We start from the raw sequence: 17,574 nt of genomic DNA, 5'->3' as shown, positions 1-17,574 counted from the left end.
ACCTCACCCCAGTTAGAATTAGCATCATACTTACTTTCCAAGGGCTCTTCTGAATGAACACCATTTTCCCTTCCCACCCTCTAGCACATACACAGCCCACCTATCCTGAAAAAAAAAACACCCCTGAAGTTTATCATTTCACATGTAGGTAGATAGATAGGTAGAGCTAAAATACCAATATTCTGGGGACTTTTTTTTTTATAGATATATCTGACTCTGACTACATGCATGGATGATTATGACTTTCAATAGAACAACAAAAAAAACATAAAGCATCTATAGGTCGCCTCTAGCATAGGAAGGCTACATGATGTAGCTTATTCTGGGTTTCCATAGATGATTAAAGATCCATGACTCCCTTGATTTTGTGTGGATATGTGCAGCTGGAGGAGGACATTCTCCTCTCTGCTTTCCTCTTGGTCGACAATAACTGTGTTGTCGGAGTGCATCAGAATAGTTGGGAGTCTTCTTTATTTCCCAATGTAGTTATTGTTTTGTTTTCTTTGCCAGAATGCTGCCCGTTGGAATTGCTCTCCCCCCATCCCCCTTTAGAAAATGGTTTTCAGGCTTTTAAGCAATTTCTTGTATGGATAACAGAGAGGACTGGCAGGTTAAACATGATTAAAGAAGCCCTACAATTTGTCTCCTCTGACTATTTTCAAATGCTAAATGGCTAATACACCCTGAGCTGGGAGGCTGGAAGGCTGGAAGATCAGTAACCCCAGTTTTGTGTTTGTGGTTTCACTAAAGCGGCATTAGAGGTAAAACAATTCACATGAGGGCCATATTCAAGGTCATGGGTTTTAAAACAGACCAAAAACAAACCCAGAGAAACACATCACTACCTTGGTCCCTAATCCCAGTGACAGTTTGGAACAGAGTTCACATTCCTTCCTTTAGTCAGAAGCCCCAGTAAAGTAGCTGGCCTCAGTCCTGACTTGGATCAAAGGTTGAACCATGAGTAGATGACCAAGAAGGAAGAAATGGGCAAAGTTCTGCTCCATTTAGTAATGAATACTCCAGGAAACTCCAAGTAAGCATTCCTCGGATGAGTTTTTGCCACAGAAACCATTCGACCTTACCAAAAAAGTAGATGAGACAGTAACAAGCTTGTTATCAAATATTTATGAAGCAATTTACAGTTTAATTGAAATAGACAGGGGCTTCCAACCCCTTCAGTTGTCTCCTACAGAACTAAAGAAGATGTTATAAATGTATTTTTAATGGTCAAAATAATAATCTTAGATGATTCAGCACTGAAAGGATTACATTTGCAAAATCAACTCTGCTTTTCGGAGATTTCCCTCTCTTTCAATAAATTGCATTTGGATGCAAAATTCAGTCAGGATTTCATTAAAGACCAATTTTAGGGGCACTTCCTCTATGAGATTCATATTCCCTCTGCCAAGAAATGCCCCCCAACACTCTCAGGCCTCTGTCGCCTTGTCCAGAACTGAGAGCTCTGTTTAGCAGCATCGTTGGTGACAGACAGACACAGTCACCTTCACAACAGAATACTCAGCTTATAAATCGTGGGCATGTCACAGTGAGTCTAGCACCCAGACCATGGAGGAGCTCATAATCCTTCTGGAACATAAGGTGCTTTGCATATTTAGCCAGCACACATGGCTGGGGACAATTGTAATCACCATTTCACACAAATGGAAACTGTGGTGTGGCAAGGTTAAATGGTTTGTCCAAGGGCACTGAGGGAGCTGGGTCTTAGAACTTGGAAGAGAAACCCTCCAGGATTGCTCTCCTCTGCTTGCTCTGACTAAAACAGCACAACCAATGTTTGAAGAACAGCTTGGTTTATCCCCCACTCGGTTTAAAGGCTGGAACTGGGGGCCAATTCTATTTTAGAAAAGTGTTTTTAGTGGAAATAAAAGTGAGCCTTTCTCCAGCTAATTGGAATCGTTCTAGAATGGCAAGGAAGTACAGGGAGAGGGAGAGAACCAGAGAAACAGACTGGTTGGTGAGAATCACAACCTGACCCTGTTCCCCTGTCATGTATGAAAATTCTCCCCTCCCCTACAGCCTAAAGGGTGTTACTGTGTACCTGCCAGCCAAAACTGGTCATATTTTACTTTTTGGACTAGTCTCTGCAACTCAAACACATCACGCCTTTATATGTTAGCAAATGGAAATTCGACTGGGGCCCTCTTGACAGCTGAGCTGAGCTGACTAAGTATGGATGGGGTATTATTAAAGAAAACATTAGCAATTGGATCCTTTGGCCTTGGTGGAAAAACAGAACAGTGATTCAAAAATGTCCAGTCCAGGGGTATTAAGAGGACTGGGGGCTCTAAGACTTGTGTGATTTGGTAACATCACCACAGATAGAAGACCATCTCCCAACCGGGTGGCTTCCTCAACATACTTAAGCATTACAATGGGTGTTTTGAATATTGTGAGTTCCCAGTGCCTGTGAACCTTCTCTGTTCACTTAGCAATACTAAGGAGTCACCCTTTTATCAAACAGAAAACATATGCAAACACTTGTCCGTTCTTACGCTTTCATATTTACATTAGAAGGCATTAAATCAATCACATTGCAGAAGAAAATCTAATAAGCACTCTCTGGAAATTTGCATAATGTTTTCTGATTAATAAAGGATTAACCCTGTCTAACTGGGTTTAGTGACAAAATCACAAGGAGAAAAACCAAGTGCAAATAGCAACCCGGAAAGAGGCATCAGCACAGACCTTGACTTTTATAGGAAATGCTTTTCTTCTTCACTGATGTGGGCTGGTGAGGTGTTATTATTATTACTGTTGTGACTGTTATTATTCATTGTGAAACTGAAAACAACTTCACTTGGCTAAGGCTTTCTGAGAGCGTTGTCACCTGACGGAGTTGCCTGCTTAGAATCGGCAAGCGATGGGAGTTCTCAAGCACGAACAGAACCAGGAAAGGCTGCTCCGAAGTTGACTTTTTTATTTGGATCCTTCCACTTTCCAGGCCTCCCAGTCAACTGAAGAGCCTCCGAGGTAGAGACGGGGGCAATAAAGTAGGACCACCGCACCAAGGAACAGAGAAACAGAGGAATTCAGAAAGATTCCAGCTAATTCATTCTAAGGCTATAGATTAACATAACAACAGAAAAAAAAAATGAAAGCAGAGGAGGGGCGGTAAATTAAAAGGACGAGAAAAAGGAAGACTTTTTTCTGGAAAGAATTAAAATCATGGCATCATGGCAATGGCTAACTTAACTAAAAAGAAAAACATATATTCAGAAAATGAGGAAAATCTAGCAAGCTGCAGAAACAAAACGCTGTCCCTAATTGAATTTGACAATAATACAAGATTCAAACGTAATTAAGAAAATGATAAAAAGGAAAGCAGAATAAAAGGAAAGTATTTATTACTTTTATTATCTACACAACTGAATTTTTTTCTAAAAAAAAAAAAACAAGCATAAGTGGAGAACTGAAGTAGGAGGACAAACATATTTTCATAATTTTTCCTTGTGAAACTGCAAAGACTGGGGAGAACGTTAGGCTTCGACAAATCCAAAGCTGTATCTATACCCTTCTCCAGTTCGTCCAGCACCTGCTTCACTAACCTCCTGCCCCACTACCCAAGAGGAGCCTCCGGGCACTCTCTCCCCTCCGCCATTACCTGCCGGAGGTTACGCGTGACTTTGACATCATGCCAGGCGTTGTCGTTGAATTTTCCATTCACTGGCTCCACGATGGCCTCAAAGGCCCCGGACCCCAGGTTAATGACCAAGGAGACCGCGCCATCCTTCAGAGCCAGGTTGACATAGTCAGCTGACTTGCCCGTGTGCAGGATGAGCCCGTTCCGCTGCCAGGTCTTAAAGGAGAGGGTGATTTCATCACTGCTGCTCTGGATCGGGTTCTGAGACAGGTCGTAGCACAGGTACTCGGAGCCTCGAAAAGTGGCCACATTCTCCTCTCGGGCTGCGTGAAAAGGAAAGAGGCGAGCAGTCACCACCTGACTGGCATGAGTCAGGAGTACGCAAATACCAAAGAGAACACGGCCCCCCAGGGCAGTGCCCCTGCCAGGGAGCTGCTATCCACATGAGCTCCCTCCAATGCTTCCACCAGACCTGTGTCTAAGTACTAGGGAAACCGCGAGAGACAGTAACTGCCGAGGAGCTATCTATCCTCACAAGGGTGGAAGACCAAAGTGATGGCGTAGGAGAGCTTGCTGCCTTTCCTTCCCATTTTCCCAGAGAAAAACCTAGAGGGGAATTTTATGCAAAATGGTAGAGTGAGGTTTACGTTGCTTTTGCTTCAATGATGGCTTTTAAATGCTTGTCCGAGAGCTCATGTAGAATGGAAAATTAACTCTTCTCACAAAGGGTTCTTTAGCTCCAGGTACCTTTTATTGACTAATAACTAAAAATCAATTACCCTGAAAGATCTGGCTCTAATTTCCATCCATCAATAACCCAGCTAACTTTGGTTTCCATGGTAGAGTCCTGAGCCCAGCGGAATGTGACAGGGTTATTAAATAGGAGGTTGGACCTGAGAAGGTGATTAAGCAGATGAGGGAAAGGGGACAGAATGGAATTTGGTGATACGCTTTGACAAGAGAGCAATAGCTCCCTTTCGATCCAAAGGGATCTCTGCTCTAGGGTCTCCCAATTTAGATGGCACTGGTCGGACCATCCTATAGAACATCCAGGGTCAAGACAGCATTCCACTGGAGTGTATACTCTCCTTCAAGGCCACACCATGGGATCCTCTAATTCCCTACCCAAGAAGCCCCAGGCCTGTTTCCAGGGCTTCTGCAAGGCTCTGCCCTGGACTCATTTTCCAACAGCAAATCATGCCATCAGTGTGCATACCTCAAGGTCTGAGAACTAGCAATGGGGGACCATTTGCAGGGAGTTAGACAGAGCTTGGCCACGTGGGCGTCCACGTGCATTTATACCAGAGCCCCTGTGGATGCAGTATGGAGCCAAAGGTGGAAAGAGGAAGGGGACAGGCCACAGGTTGACAACCAGAGGGGCTGGTTCTCCCTGCGCTAGCATATCCCAGGATAGAACTCTGAGGAATCCAACAATTCTAAGTGTGCACCTGGCTTACCAGGTAGTTTCAAAGGTGTATTTATCAAGGTAATGACATGTTTTATTTAACCATTTGTTGATGTAATTTATAATTTCAAAACCCACTTGTCCCCCTACCAGGCAGTCTGACTGAGAGTGGCCTACTGCATATCAGGGTTGGCCAAAAGCTAGCAAAAGCACCTCATCATGAAAGAAAATGGGCAACAATACAAGGTTGGATAGGCAGTTTCCCATTACAGAGAGGGGGTTACAAAATAAGGTTGGGCAAGTTCTATTTTCTCTTCTAGAACTACACTTCAGCCTTCGTGACCAAAGTCAATTCCACCTCAACTTAGAACCTTATCAACCATCACAGCCCTTGGTAAGTCACTTACATAAAATAAATATATTCTCATGATTAGGTAAGAACTGTAGAGGAAGCACTCATCATATGGGAGAGATGACCACCCACTACAGTCTATATTAAACTAATTATAGAATCATGACAGCCTTAAAACACGAACCTCAACTTTGTACTCCAGAGAGTTAAAGAAGAGATCAGGCTTGTCCTGTGTATTTCAGAGGGTCTCAATGATGTATCTACCTGCATATCTCTGTTTGTGTGCACACACATGCGTGCACGCGCACGCACGCACGCACGCACACACGCTGGTATAAGCAAAAGGGACCTGTCCACCTATAAATGACCACAGTGTCTCAGCAAGCACTACTTGGCACATAACCCACGTCTGATGCTTTTTACCAAAACAGCTAAAAAAATAAAATCATGGAGCAGCAATTTGATACCATCTATATGTTTGAAACAGATGTATCCAACCCCCTAGTGCCCTGTCTATTGTCATGATTTCTTCTCTCATTTCTGAAGAAATGACTGTGTTAAAATGCATTTGGATGAGCCTCTGTTTAGGAGACCAGGAGGTGAACCTGACCTAGAGTAAAGGACAGCCAATCAAATTCAGTTTTCACCAATAAACTTTTTTCCTATGGATACGTATGCGCACAGAGCCAACTGCTATGCCTGTCCTTGGTGCCACATGTGGTATAATAACGGGTGTCTTCTATAAACATTTAAGTTAGACCTTATGTGCCCACCGAACTGAGAAAAATGAACAAGGAAATGAGTGCCTCTAAAAAGATGCTTAAATTAATCACTGAGTACCCTTCAAGGGGGAAAGGTTTGATACAGAACAGTAAGGCACCAGGATGTTATTTGATGTGCTATATGGGGCTTAATATTTGTCATGTAATTGAACCAAGGAGTATGCAAAAATAATAAGTTTTGGAGCTTATAAGGGATTTTAGAGCTTACCTGATTTAATGACCCACTTTTTTTTAACAAGGAAGAAACTGACAACTAAGAGTAAGTGTTGCCCAAGACCACACAGTTGGTGTTACTCTGGACTTCTAGTGCCTATCTGGACTTTTCTCTAAATATCCTTTTACCCATCACTTTGGATGTAGCACGTTGTTCCTACTCTACTAAACAGCACGAATGATTCCACAGAGCGATGCATTAACTTACAAACCATCCCAAACCTTGGATAAATTGAGCCAGAAATGTATTTCCCCCCCTACCCTACGTAAATCACACTTACTAAAATTAATGTTCCCCTTTCCCCCTGGATTCTGGGTGTGTTTAAAGCAATAGAATTTGTTTTATGTGGAGCACAGAGAAGAAAAATGACATTATTGTAGAGAAGAGAATATCAATAAATAAACAAGAAATAAAACCAACCATGAGAAATAATCTATGTAAATCACATGCATATTTATGCTAATCTCCATGCAAATTCACCAACAAAGACTTTATGTAGCTGAGTGCATCCCTTTGCAAGTAATCTAAGGAAAATGTTGTAACCGTTCACAACCTTCCCAATCTCTTCATTCAATGATGAATTTTCCCGGTTTGCCTCTTCCCTGGGCTGGAGGAGGCTACCAAGAGCAGCATCACCCCAGATGCTGCTATCTCCTCCACATGTCAACACACGAGACACCTGAAAGCTACTCTCTGAGTCATATTCTAGATAAGCCAAATTGTAACATTTTTAATGCATGGGATACCTTCCTCCTGACTGTGTGGGGAGGAGAGGCATTGACAGTGCTTGACCTGGTCTTTAAAAGAGCAAATGAGGGGCATGGAAGAAAAAAGAGTGAGAACGTTGAAGAAAGCGTTCCTTTGCATAATCTCACAACTGATTTCTCCTAAGATCCCAATCTTTCTTAATTTCCTTCCAGTAGCCAAAGCTTAAGCACTGCCTTATCACCTTGCAAGCCATACTAAATTGACAATGAACATAAATAAAAGGTGCAAAACTAGTGGCAAATAGTGACAAACACATTTCTAAGCCCATTCAATTCTCCAAACTCTCCATTAGAAAAATGTAATATTGCCCCAAATTTGTTTTCTATATTTAGTGTTTACACTGAGAAGGAGGTTGAAGAGACAATGCAGTCACCTTGTATGTATTCAAGCAAAATAGGTAGAGACAATGGATGCAGAGGATTATGTAACAGAGTGCACAACAGCTTAGCATAAAGCTCCAACTTGGCAAGAGAGCATGCACTGACATGGCTAATGGACTGTTTAGATCCACTTAAATTATATAACCCCGAAGTTTACAATCAATTGCATAAGTGTTAAAATAAAAATGTTAGTCTCACTGCATGGAAAGCAGAGCTCAACTGTATGACAACAAATCATTTCCCCATTATTTGTAAGTGTCCAATTGATTAAACACTAGATGCAATCTAGATATGTATAACCCAAGATTTTAAATCAGTTTGTACAAGATACGTAAAGTACTGGGTCTTTCAAAGGCTTGTTAATCCAAGTACTACATATAAATAGCATTAACAAGCATTTATCCAATTCTATTTTCCACTCTCTCCCCCCCAAAAAATCCAACTAGTGATTTATTTAATAATATCTCCATTTCTCTGAGAAATTGCAAAGCAGATTAAAATATTCAGTGTAATATGTTTTTACCATGCAATCTAAGAAGTGTGGAGAAATGCATATCACTGTTTAATTGGGCCTGTGGTTTCTGAGAGCTTGATGTCTCAGGCTTTGAGATCAAGAAATTCAGGCTTTATTCTGAAGGTTATGAGGAGCCACGGCACAATTTTACTGAAAGGATGGAGGGTCTGATTTGTATTTTTAAAAGATCACATAATCTTTTTTTTTTTTAAGATTTTATTTATTTATTTGACAGAGAGAGACACAGTGAGAGAGGGAACACAAGCAGGGGGAGTGGGAGAGGGAGATGCAGGCTCCCCGCTGAGCAAGGAGCCCGATGCGGGGCTTGATCCCAGGACCCTGGGATCATGACCTGAGCTGAAGGCAGACGCTTAACGACTGAGCCACGCAGGCACCCCAAGATCACATAATCTTTTAAAAAGATTTTGCAACTCAACTTATGTTGGGTTGAGAGTGAACTGAAAAGAAGAGTGAACTGAAGGCAGAGAGCCCCGTTAAAAGATGAGAACACTGGGGCACCTGAGTGGCTCAGCCAGTTAAGCATCCTACTCTTGATTTTATTTCAGGTCATGATCTCAGGGTCATGAGACAGAGCCCCATATCAGGCTCCGTGCTCAGCGCTGAGTCTGCTTGTCCCTCTCCCTCTGCTCTTCCCCCTGCTTGTGCTCGCTCTCTCGCTCTCTCACTCTCAAATAAATTAATAAATAAAATCTAAAAAAAAAAAAAAAAAAGGTTGAGAACACATTTGAACTACTACTTTTCTGGGGGAACTGGTTCAACCTGGATGTTGATACCGTTCCCGAATAAGGTTTGCCTTTTACTGGGCAGTAGTGGAAGCAAACGGTTCTTCGGAGAGACAATGCAGGAAACTGAGTGGCAGAGGTACTAGGAAACCAAAAACCACAGGAGGAAGCCAGAGTCTGCACACCTACAATCCAAATGCAGCCATAGAAAACCAAGGACCAGCGGTAAAAACTGAGGGACAATGCTAGAACGTTAGACATGAAAGGCCTCAAGGGAGAACATGTCAGGCATGGGTAAAGGATTCTGGGTCCCTTTGCAAATACATGTGCACAGTTTCTTAAATGTCATATATCTCCAAATGCTTTCTTAGTCACATTTGTAGTCTCTCAACATCCCACGAGGTCACTTTGCTGGGATGATGCCAATGGAGGATCTGGAGGCACGTGGTTTAGATGGGTTATCCAAGACACTGAAAAGCATTCAGGCCAGTTCCAAAACCTTAGTCCCCTGATTCCCATTGCATTGCTTTTGCCATGATGTCATACCACTACCTTGCCAGGATCTCAAACTCTCAAGAGGAAGAGGGGCCTAGGAGCCTCCATCTGTTCCTACAACTACAAGAAGTTCAATGTGTCAAAAGGAGAAACCACTGACAATGACAGGAAGAATCCACTCAGGCAGCAGGAGCCCAAGCAGAGGAACGGACAGTGGGGCTGGCTCTAGCCCCAAATTCTCCAGCAGCAGACTGGAGAAAGCCAAACTGAGAAGATCACACTCTTCACCTCCAACAAAGGACCTTGGAAATGGAATTTTTAGACACCACTTAGAAGAGCCGATTAAAATGCTAACCCCTCTGGAGTGGCTGTAACCAATGGCCCTGAGCAGAACACCTGCTATGTTCCAGAAAGGGAGTGTGGAAGCCAGCTTCCTGAGGCTGCACCTCAGAGACACCAGCAAAACTGCTCTTATGTCTGAATCCTTTGTCCTTCAACTGGCCTCCAAGCAGCAGTGTGGCGCCAACGCTGATAACCCCACTGGTTACCCTGGCCTGGCCCACCCTGGAGCTCAGGAGGCACCAGAAGACAAGGGCTGCTGCCCTCCCTGCCAGACAAAGGGATGGCCTATAGTCCTGGGGCCGGCCTGCTGATGCCTTTCCCCGGATGCATGGATGCAGCAGGGATGGATGGCACTGTCCGTCTTCCAGTGGGGCAGCCGCAGTGAGAAGCTTCAGGTTCTCCAACTGTAAACTGACACATCACCCACTTCTTCCGGCCACTCCTTCCCAGGCCAAAAAAAAAAAGGTCCTGATAGTGATAAAAGCAGCCCTGAGCAGGGGTACACAAAGCAGAAATGAACTCAGAGAAGCCCACAATTCCACAATTGCTCTGCCCATTCCTAGGGACGCTGCATATCCACTCAGTTCGGAAAGGTGCCTTGAGCTGACACAGCCATTGGGGCAGTTTGCTGGCAAAGGAACAAGTTGTAAGGTAAAAGTGAGTTTGTTTTTGCACAATCCTGTTCCCTTTCCATACGATCTGCTAAGAATGCAACATCCAGAGCAAGAACTCCCACCTCTAAGGGATCTGTGGGGAGACCTCCAAGTTAGTGGTTGGGCTGTGAGATCACCATATTTGCAAAAATGAGAGAGAAGCAGAAATCCTTTTACTAGAGTGAATTCTATTATACATCACCTAACGGGACTTCCTGCTAGAATCAGAGGAGGAACACGCAGAGTAAGAAAGGCAAAAAACTATACAAGTAAGTGCCCTCCTGGTTCTTGCTGTCCCCTTTCCCTTATAATGTATTTTAGGGGCAAACAAAGCATTCAGATAGATCAAACTGCAGAGCCATCCCCCAAGGGGCAACAATGAATCCTTTACCTGCCACATCCCATCATACAGGTATTTCAAAAGCAGAGTGTACCAGCAGACAGCAAATTGTGTCGCCATGAGCAATCCTGCACTACAAAAGAAAACACATAGGAAATCTGACCTCCTGGAGCCATTTCCAACCCTTATCCTCAGACTCTCTGTAGGAAAGATGCAACAGAGAAATAAATGGACTTTTCCACGCTGCCTGGGTCACTCACTAGCCCGCAGATGCTTCTTGAAAGTGATGAGAAGGAAAATAGTAAATCAAGTTGTCACTTGGAAAATAAACAGCTAGCATCCTGGCGAGGGAAGCTGCCTCAGTCCACAAAAGAATGGCCTAGAAAATCACGCTTCGTGAAATCACTAGAAAGCTAATGGCATCCTGAAGACAGGCATTTCTCTCAACTGCATTACAATAAAAGTTGAATTTCCTGTTCATTCATTTAAGGAATAGGGATTTACAGGTGCCTACTATGTGCCATGTGATGTGCCCAGTGCTGAATGCACTTAAGCCACACAGCAACCCTGTGAATATGAGTAATTAGCTGATACTTTACTGAAGAAGAGAAACTGTAAAGCTAAAACAACTCAAATGCCTGCTAAGTGCCAGGCCCTGACCTAGACTCATGCTAAACAGGGTACCCTCCTGTAGCCCAGAGTGTAGTGGGACTGTGGACTTAATGATTTGGAGGGTAATGATGAAGACTTCAAATTGGATAGACCTTTGGACAGCCAGCTCTGGCACTTACCTAACGCTATGAAGCCTTAGCTCATTACTGAACCCTTAGTCTCTATCCCTGAGTTTCCTAATCTATAAAATGGGAATAACCAGAGTATATATTTCATGGAGTTGCTGTGAAACATCAATCAGATAAAGTCCATGACCCAGTTCCCAGACACAGACTTGTTAGCTGTTGGCGGCGGCGGCGGCAGCGGGGCTAAGAACACAAACAAGTAATTACAATTCAGCACAGTAAATGTTTCATAGTTGATATCGGCACGCAGAAGAAGGAATCAATGACCCTGAGTGTTAGGGAAGACTCCACACAGGAGGTCAAACTTAAGCTGTGTCTTGAAATATGAGTAAGAGTTTGCCATACAAAAAAGGGATGAAATTCTAGTTAGAAGAAACAGCATATTCACTGGTGCAGTCACTAGAAAGGTGCAGGGTGTTCATGGAATGGTGAGAAGTTCCATGCATAATGGGCAGAGAAATGGGCATGTAAGCACAGACTCAGGATGAGGCTGGAGCCTTATCTGCCACATCCTGAGGCACTGGGGATGGAGGAACAACAGAGGAGAAGAAAACTGACACTTGGGAGTGGCACAATTATACCCACCTTGTATTGGAGGTTCCGTGGGTGGACAAATTGCTGAAGCGATAAAGAGGGATCCAGGAGACATTTCCAAGGTAGAATGGACATTGCTAAGAAACCATGGCCTGAGGTAGTTGTGTTGCATATGGCTGCCTACCCACTTAAAATAACTGATGTAAGTGCTGTACATTTTATTTTCACTTAACTACCTCATCCATAGGAGTCAAACTATAATTACGTTTCTTCCATTACAGGCTTCTCATTTTTTTTTGACAGGATTTATTTTAATTGTGGGTCAATCAAACATGCAGTGAACACAAACAGTACACTCTCTTGTAGAGGGAACTCCATTTCCCTGTCCCTGTCCCCCAACTCCACAAGAATATTTCCTCCCTATTCTCCAGGACAGAATGGTTTTGGAGTAACACTTGGGCCCTCTCTCCGTTACTCATTAACTTCCTCCAATGAGAAGTGGTTCATCTGCTTGGTGACAGAGTAAGGGTCTGACACCCAGAGAGGTCCACGTTTCTTAGTTAGGTGGTCACTATTCCCATGAGTCCTGTCTTTCTCTCTCCTGCAGATCCGTCTTTCCTCCAAGAACTGAGTTCTCCTCTAGGTTCTCCCATGCAGCAAATCTATCAGAGTAGAGTCTTCTCCTGCAGAAGAAGGCCTGTGGTTTTCTAGTTCTTCTCCCTAAGGCTAAGTGGCTGAGTTTAACTCAAGGGAAAAACCATAAGGAAGCCCAATTTGGCTGCAGATCAAAGCCACATTCTCTAAAACAACTCTACCAGCAAGAAAACTGGTGTCTGGATCCTTGACCTGACCACCAACTTGACTCTTGTGTCTGTTTCTTGATGGATTCAGAATTTTATGGTTGTCACTTCAGACAACCAGTCCTTGGATCGCTTTCACTCTGGGAAGATAACAGACACATTTGGAAGAACATGAGGTCAATGACAAGTAAATACATCAATTATAGCAATGACTTTTTTTTTTTTTTAAAGATTTTATTGATTTGACAGCGAGAGAGGGAACACAAGCAGCGGGAGTGGGAGAGGGAGAAGCAGGCTTCCCGCGGAGCAGGGAGCCCGATGCGGGGCTCGATCCCAGGACCCTGGGATCATGACCTGAGCTGAAGGCAGACGCTTAACGACTAAACCACCCAGGCGCCCCTATAGCAATGACTTTAAAGCCAGCTCTATGCCACAGTGTTTCCTAAGATACATTTCTTAAAGTTACATGGAGGATACAGGTGATTATAATGGAAAAGAATTTAACCCTGGTTGCTCTCCTGGAGATAAGTGTTAGATTGAGATTTGAAGTATTGGGATTAAAAAAAAAAATTACAGAAAATACACATACACTCACAAATCTACATACCCCCTTCGACCAGTCCAAAAAGAATAATCTAAATGTTTGTTTTCTTTTCAACCTGCTTCTTTTTCAAAGTTACACAGTAACTAAGGCAATTGTACTAGAGTACCAAATGTCTCTTTGTAAGACTATAGTCCATGGACTTGATGAGGACAAAAAAAAAAAAAAAATTAGTAGGGATAGAGGTGCCTGGGTGGCTCAGTTGGTTAAGCATCTGCCTTCGGCTCTGGTCATGATCCCAGGGTCCTGGGATCAAGCCCCGCATCGGGCTCCCTGCTCAGCGGGGAGTCTGCCTCTCCCTCTCCATCTGCCTCTCCCCTGACTTATGCTCACTCTCTCCCCCCACTTATGCTCTCTCTCACTCTCTCTCACTCTCTCAAATAAATAAAATCTTTAAAAAAAATTAGTAAGGACAAAAGCTGGAGAAGAGAGGATGAAAGACTGTAGTTCTGATACAAACAGAATTCATAACAATGAGAAATATCCACTGTGATTCTAGAGCAGGAAGCAGATCATCTGAAATGATTTTTCTTTTTACACTGGCACATATACTGACCCTAACTGCTACCTAAATTAGATACTCACTGTATCCACACATATTGCTCAGAAAGGAATATAAAAGTCATGAAAGGTTCAAAGAATTTGGGAAAACTCACACAGATATTAAGATATTTAGAAGCTGAGTGCTTGGGTGGCTCAGTTAAGTGTCTGACTCCTGATTTTGTCTCAGGTCATGATCCCAGGGTCGTGAGATCAAGCCCCAAGTCAGGCTCCATGCTCAGCAGGGAGTCTGCTAAAGATTCTCTCTCTCCCTCTCCTCTGCACCCCCCTCCTGCTCTCAGGCTCTAAAAAAAAAAAAAAAAAAAAAAAAGATATTTAGAAGCAATCAATATGGGTTTTAAAACCCATATGGACTTTTAAAATATTTATTTCTGCCAAATCTCTTTCACCCAAGATGAAAACAAGAATCCTCCATAACCAATCATCTTGCTGGCATCAGAAGATGCTCTAACTGACCTCTGGCCTCAGTAAGTCTGTATCTAAATCATCATGTTGGTGAAACTATCCACCTTTAAGTATCCAGAGAAAATAAGACAATTTCGTATTATGTGAAACCTCCTACAGATATTTCAGGAGCTCAGATGGTTCCTGTTTCTAGAATAGGAAAGGTGATCTAGAGACTGCCAAGCTTCATCTGGGTGATAAACAGCGAAGTATAAGGTGTTAAAGATTTTTATCTAATATTTCCTTCACTCTGCCCAGAATATATATAGAGGATGGCCAATAAACTTTGCCTCCACTGATGCACGCACACACGCACACACACACACAGTGATCACTAACCATTACATATTACAGCTCTGTACAACTGTAACAAGAATAGAAAAACACAGAAGCAATCTACACATCAATTTCCAGTAGTGTTTACTTCTGGAGAGAAGAAATGGAACCAGAGATGTACTCAAATAAGACTAAGCCTTTATAAAAAGGGTATAAAGCAAAAATGGCAAAACATTAAGATTTCTTCAAGCTGTGGGATAGCTAAACCAAAGTTTATAATATCCTCTACTACAGGGACTATATGTTTGAAATATTTCATGCTTTTTATTATAAGAAGTGAAATCTCTGCAGATGATTCTGATGAAATACCTAATGGCCTAATAAATCCTGAATGATTCTTTGTTTATTTTATATGTTGATGTCAACTCTTCAATCATCTCTTGTGAGCACCCATTTTTCATGTTTTCCAAATCTCCCACATACTCCTGAACGTGTTAAATAAAGACAGGTGGAATTGAATTGAAATGCAGTTGAAATGATCACAGTGACTTGAACGTTACAAGTTCTTCCTCCTGCCCCCTCACTGCCTTCCCCATTCCTGGAGACCCACTGCTCAGAGGGTTCAGTCTGGCTTCCTCAGGACAAAGGGAGGAAATGCTCATGGGAGCCAAGGAACAGAGAACACCTGAATTTGCTACTGAGGGAGCACTCAACATCAAGTGCTGAGAGGTGACCCAGGGGAGTCCACGGTATGTCACAAGTATATCTACGCAAGCCTCCCAACCCTTTGTCCCCCCAAGAGAAGACAACCATCCTAGTTCTTTAAGAAAATCCCCACTGAGAAACCTGAATCTGTGCCCATGCCTTTGGCCTCCCCCTGCAGCCGTCAGCTCCGTTCCTCCTTTGTTAGCACTGTGGCTCTAGCCTACAAGTCTAGACAGAGGGGCTTGTTAAAAGGCCTTGGAGTCAATGCCTGGACAAGATCAATAAGGCTTTTTATGACACAATGAAAACTTTCTATTTTGTTAAATGCAGCTAATCTACCATTTCTTCAGTACTTCTTAAAGCTCTCAGTACTGAGCACTACAGGCCAGGTGATTAAAACCCTGTTCAGAGACACAACCTGGGGAACTTTGCCAATGCACACACACAAATCCTAGAAACCTGTGCCCTGTCTTCTTATTTATAGCTAGGCATGCATCTCCTTTTCCTCCCAAGAAAATGACCATGTCAACGGAGGAGATGGGGGCAGATACTGATAAAAATTAAAACTTCCCCATTCCAGGGCTCCCAGGAAGAGAGGGACAATGCCCTGGGTCTAAAGTAATTAAAATGAAAGAATCTGAACCCAGGAGTGGATGAAGATGGGGTATGTTGAAACGGGGGTGTGGGGGGAGGGTAAGTTCTCTAAAATGTAGGCAGACTTAAAAATCAAGTGACCTGATTTAAGAAGCCTAAATAAAGGAGAAAATCTTTAGTGATTGCAAATTCAATCCTAGTACCAATAGTATGCATAAAGCTATAAGAAAGTGTTCACTTCACTGTCATCATTTCTTCATCTTAGACATCTAGAGTCTTTTTTAGAGGTAGAAGATTTTTTTTGCCATTGTATAAAAAGGGCAGGAAATTAACATTTATTAAACCTATATTATGTTCCAGGCTTTTATAGAAAGAGAGGCCCAATAATATACTATCTATACAGTGTTTGACAAAAATTAACCAAGACCTGTTTTGATGATTTAAGATACAAGAGTTTAAAACACTTACCATAAGAACCAATGTATTATTAATAGAGATAACATATCTGTGCTCATGTGTCACCTGAAAGAGGAGCTTTTCCACTGGGATAACTTGGTATATTTCTTTTTCAACTCTCACAAAAGCCCTGTGAAATGAAGTTTGACCAGCCCCACATTACAGATGATAAAACAGAGGTTCACAAGGGGTGAAATAACTATATGCTACCACAGCTAATAAGAAGCAGATCCAAAATACAAACTAAGGTCAACTTCCAAACACTATATGCTGTCCACCAGGTCATGCTGCCTCCTGTTGAGGGCTGGGTATCTTTGCAAAGACCTCTGTCAATAGTATTCCTGTGGGAGATAGGCTATTCATTTCTTTAAAAAACACACACACATTTGCATAGCATGCATGTCACATTTTTCAAACCACTTCCATGTACATTATCTAATTTTGTAAAGTACCCTCCTACAGCTTCTATAGAAACCTCTATCTGCCCAAAGAAGCTAGGTTTTCAGCAAACACGGAGATGTACTAAGCACACACTTTGGGTTATGAATACAGATCATAAGAACACTAAGAAACATTGTAGGAATTCTATACATTTGCAACACTGGAAATATATAAATACTAAAACAAAAAACACTGAATTATGAGAGCATAAATAAGGAAATCCACTTTTGACGCACTGAATCTAAAATGGAAACCCTCCTTCTGAGTCAGAATGATTCACAAACCATTTACAGATGCTGCATCACCCCCAACAAGCTCACTGAAGCTCCAGGGCCAGACAGCTGGACTCCAGGTTAAGACAGCAGAGGCTATAGTCAGAAATGTGTTCAGGGCTTGCAGAAGAGAAAAATGTTAGCTGACTTATGATCAAAAAGAACACAAAAAACTGAGATTATAAGACTCTGAAATAGACACTCAAGTAGTTTTGTAGCTTGTATAGCCATTTTTACAATGGATATTTACAGCTCTGATATCAATAAAACCAAAATCCTAACCTTCTCCAGCAATACTAGTTAAGATTTATCAGTGATAATTTTTTAACCACGCGTTATGATAAAATAATGAATGATCTGGATATCGAACTATGCTATGAAGATACTGCATAGAAGATCCCAGACTTACAGAAGTTAGGATGTATGTATATAACACCAGCTGGTCAAGGTTTCTGACCACACTCTGTAAGTGAATGAATCAAAACAAAGAAGTAAGGAGACTTA

At 42.4% G+C, this 17,574-nt stretch overlaps 1 protein-coding gene across 1 annotated transcript in view; it reads right to left on the bottom strand.

The window, feature by feature from the left end:
- The window catches only part of NRXN3 (neurexin 3), a 1,531,407-nt gene that overhangs the window by 1,089,220 nt on the left and 424,613 nt on the right, over positions 1–17,574 (bottom strand). Inside the window, exon 3 of the mRNA XM_054513824.2 lies at positions 3,623–3,924. Coding sequence (XP_054369799.2) covers positions 3,623–3,924 — 302 coding nt within the window. The remainder of the gene's footprint in view (positions 1–3,622; positions 3,925–17,574) is intronic.

This window comes from Mirounga angustirostris, unplaced genomic scaffold, assembly GCF_029215605.1.
Source record: "Mirounga angustirostris isolate CCGP_5_RB_7025 unplaced genomic scaffold, mMirAng1.0.hap1 SCAF_9, whole genome shotgun sequence".
Classification (NCBI taxonomy): Eukaryota; Metazoa; Chordata; class Mammalia; order Carnivora; family Phocidae; genus Mirounga; species Mirounga angustirostris.
This window is presented reverse-complemented; position numbering and strand designations above follow the sequence as displayed.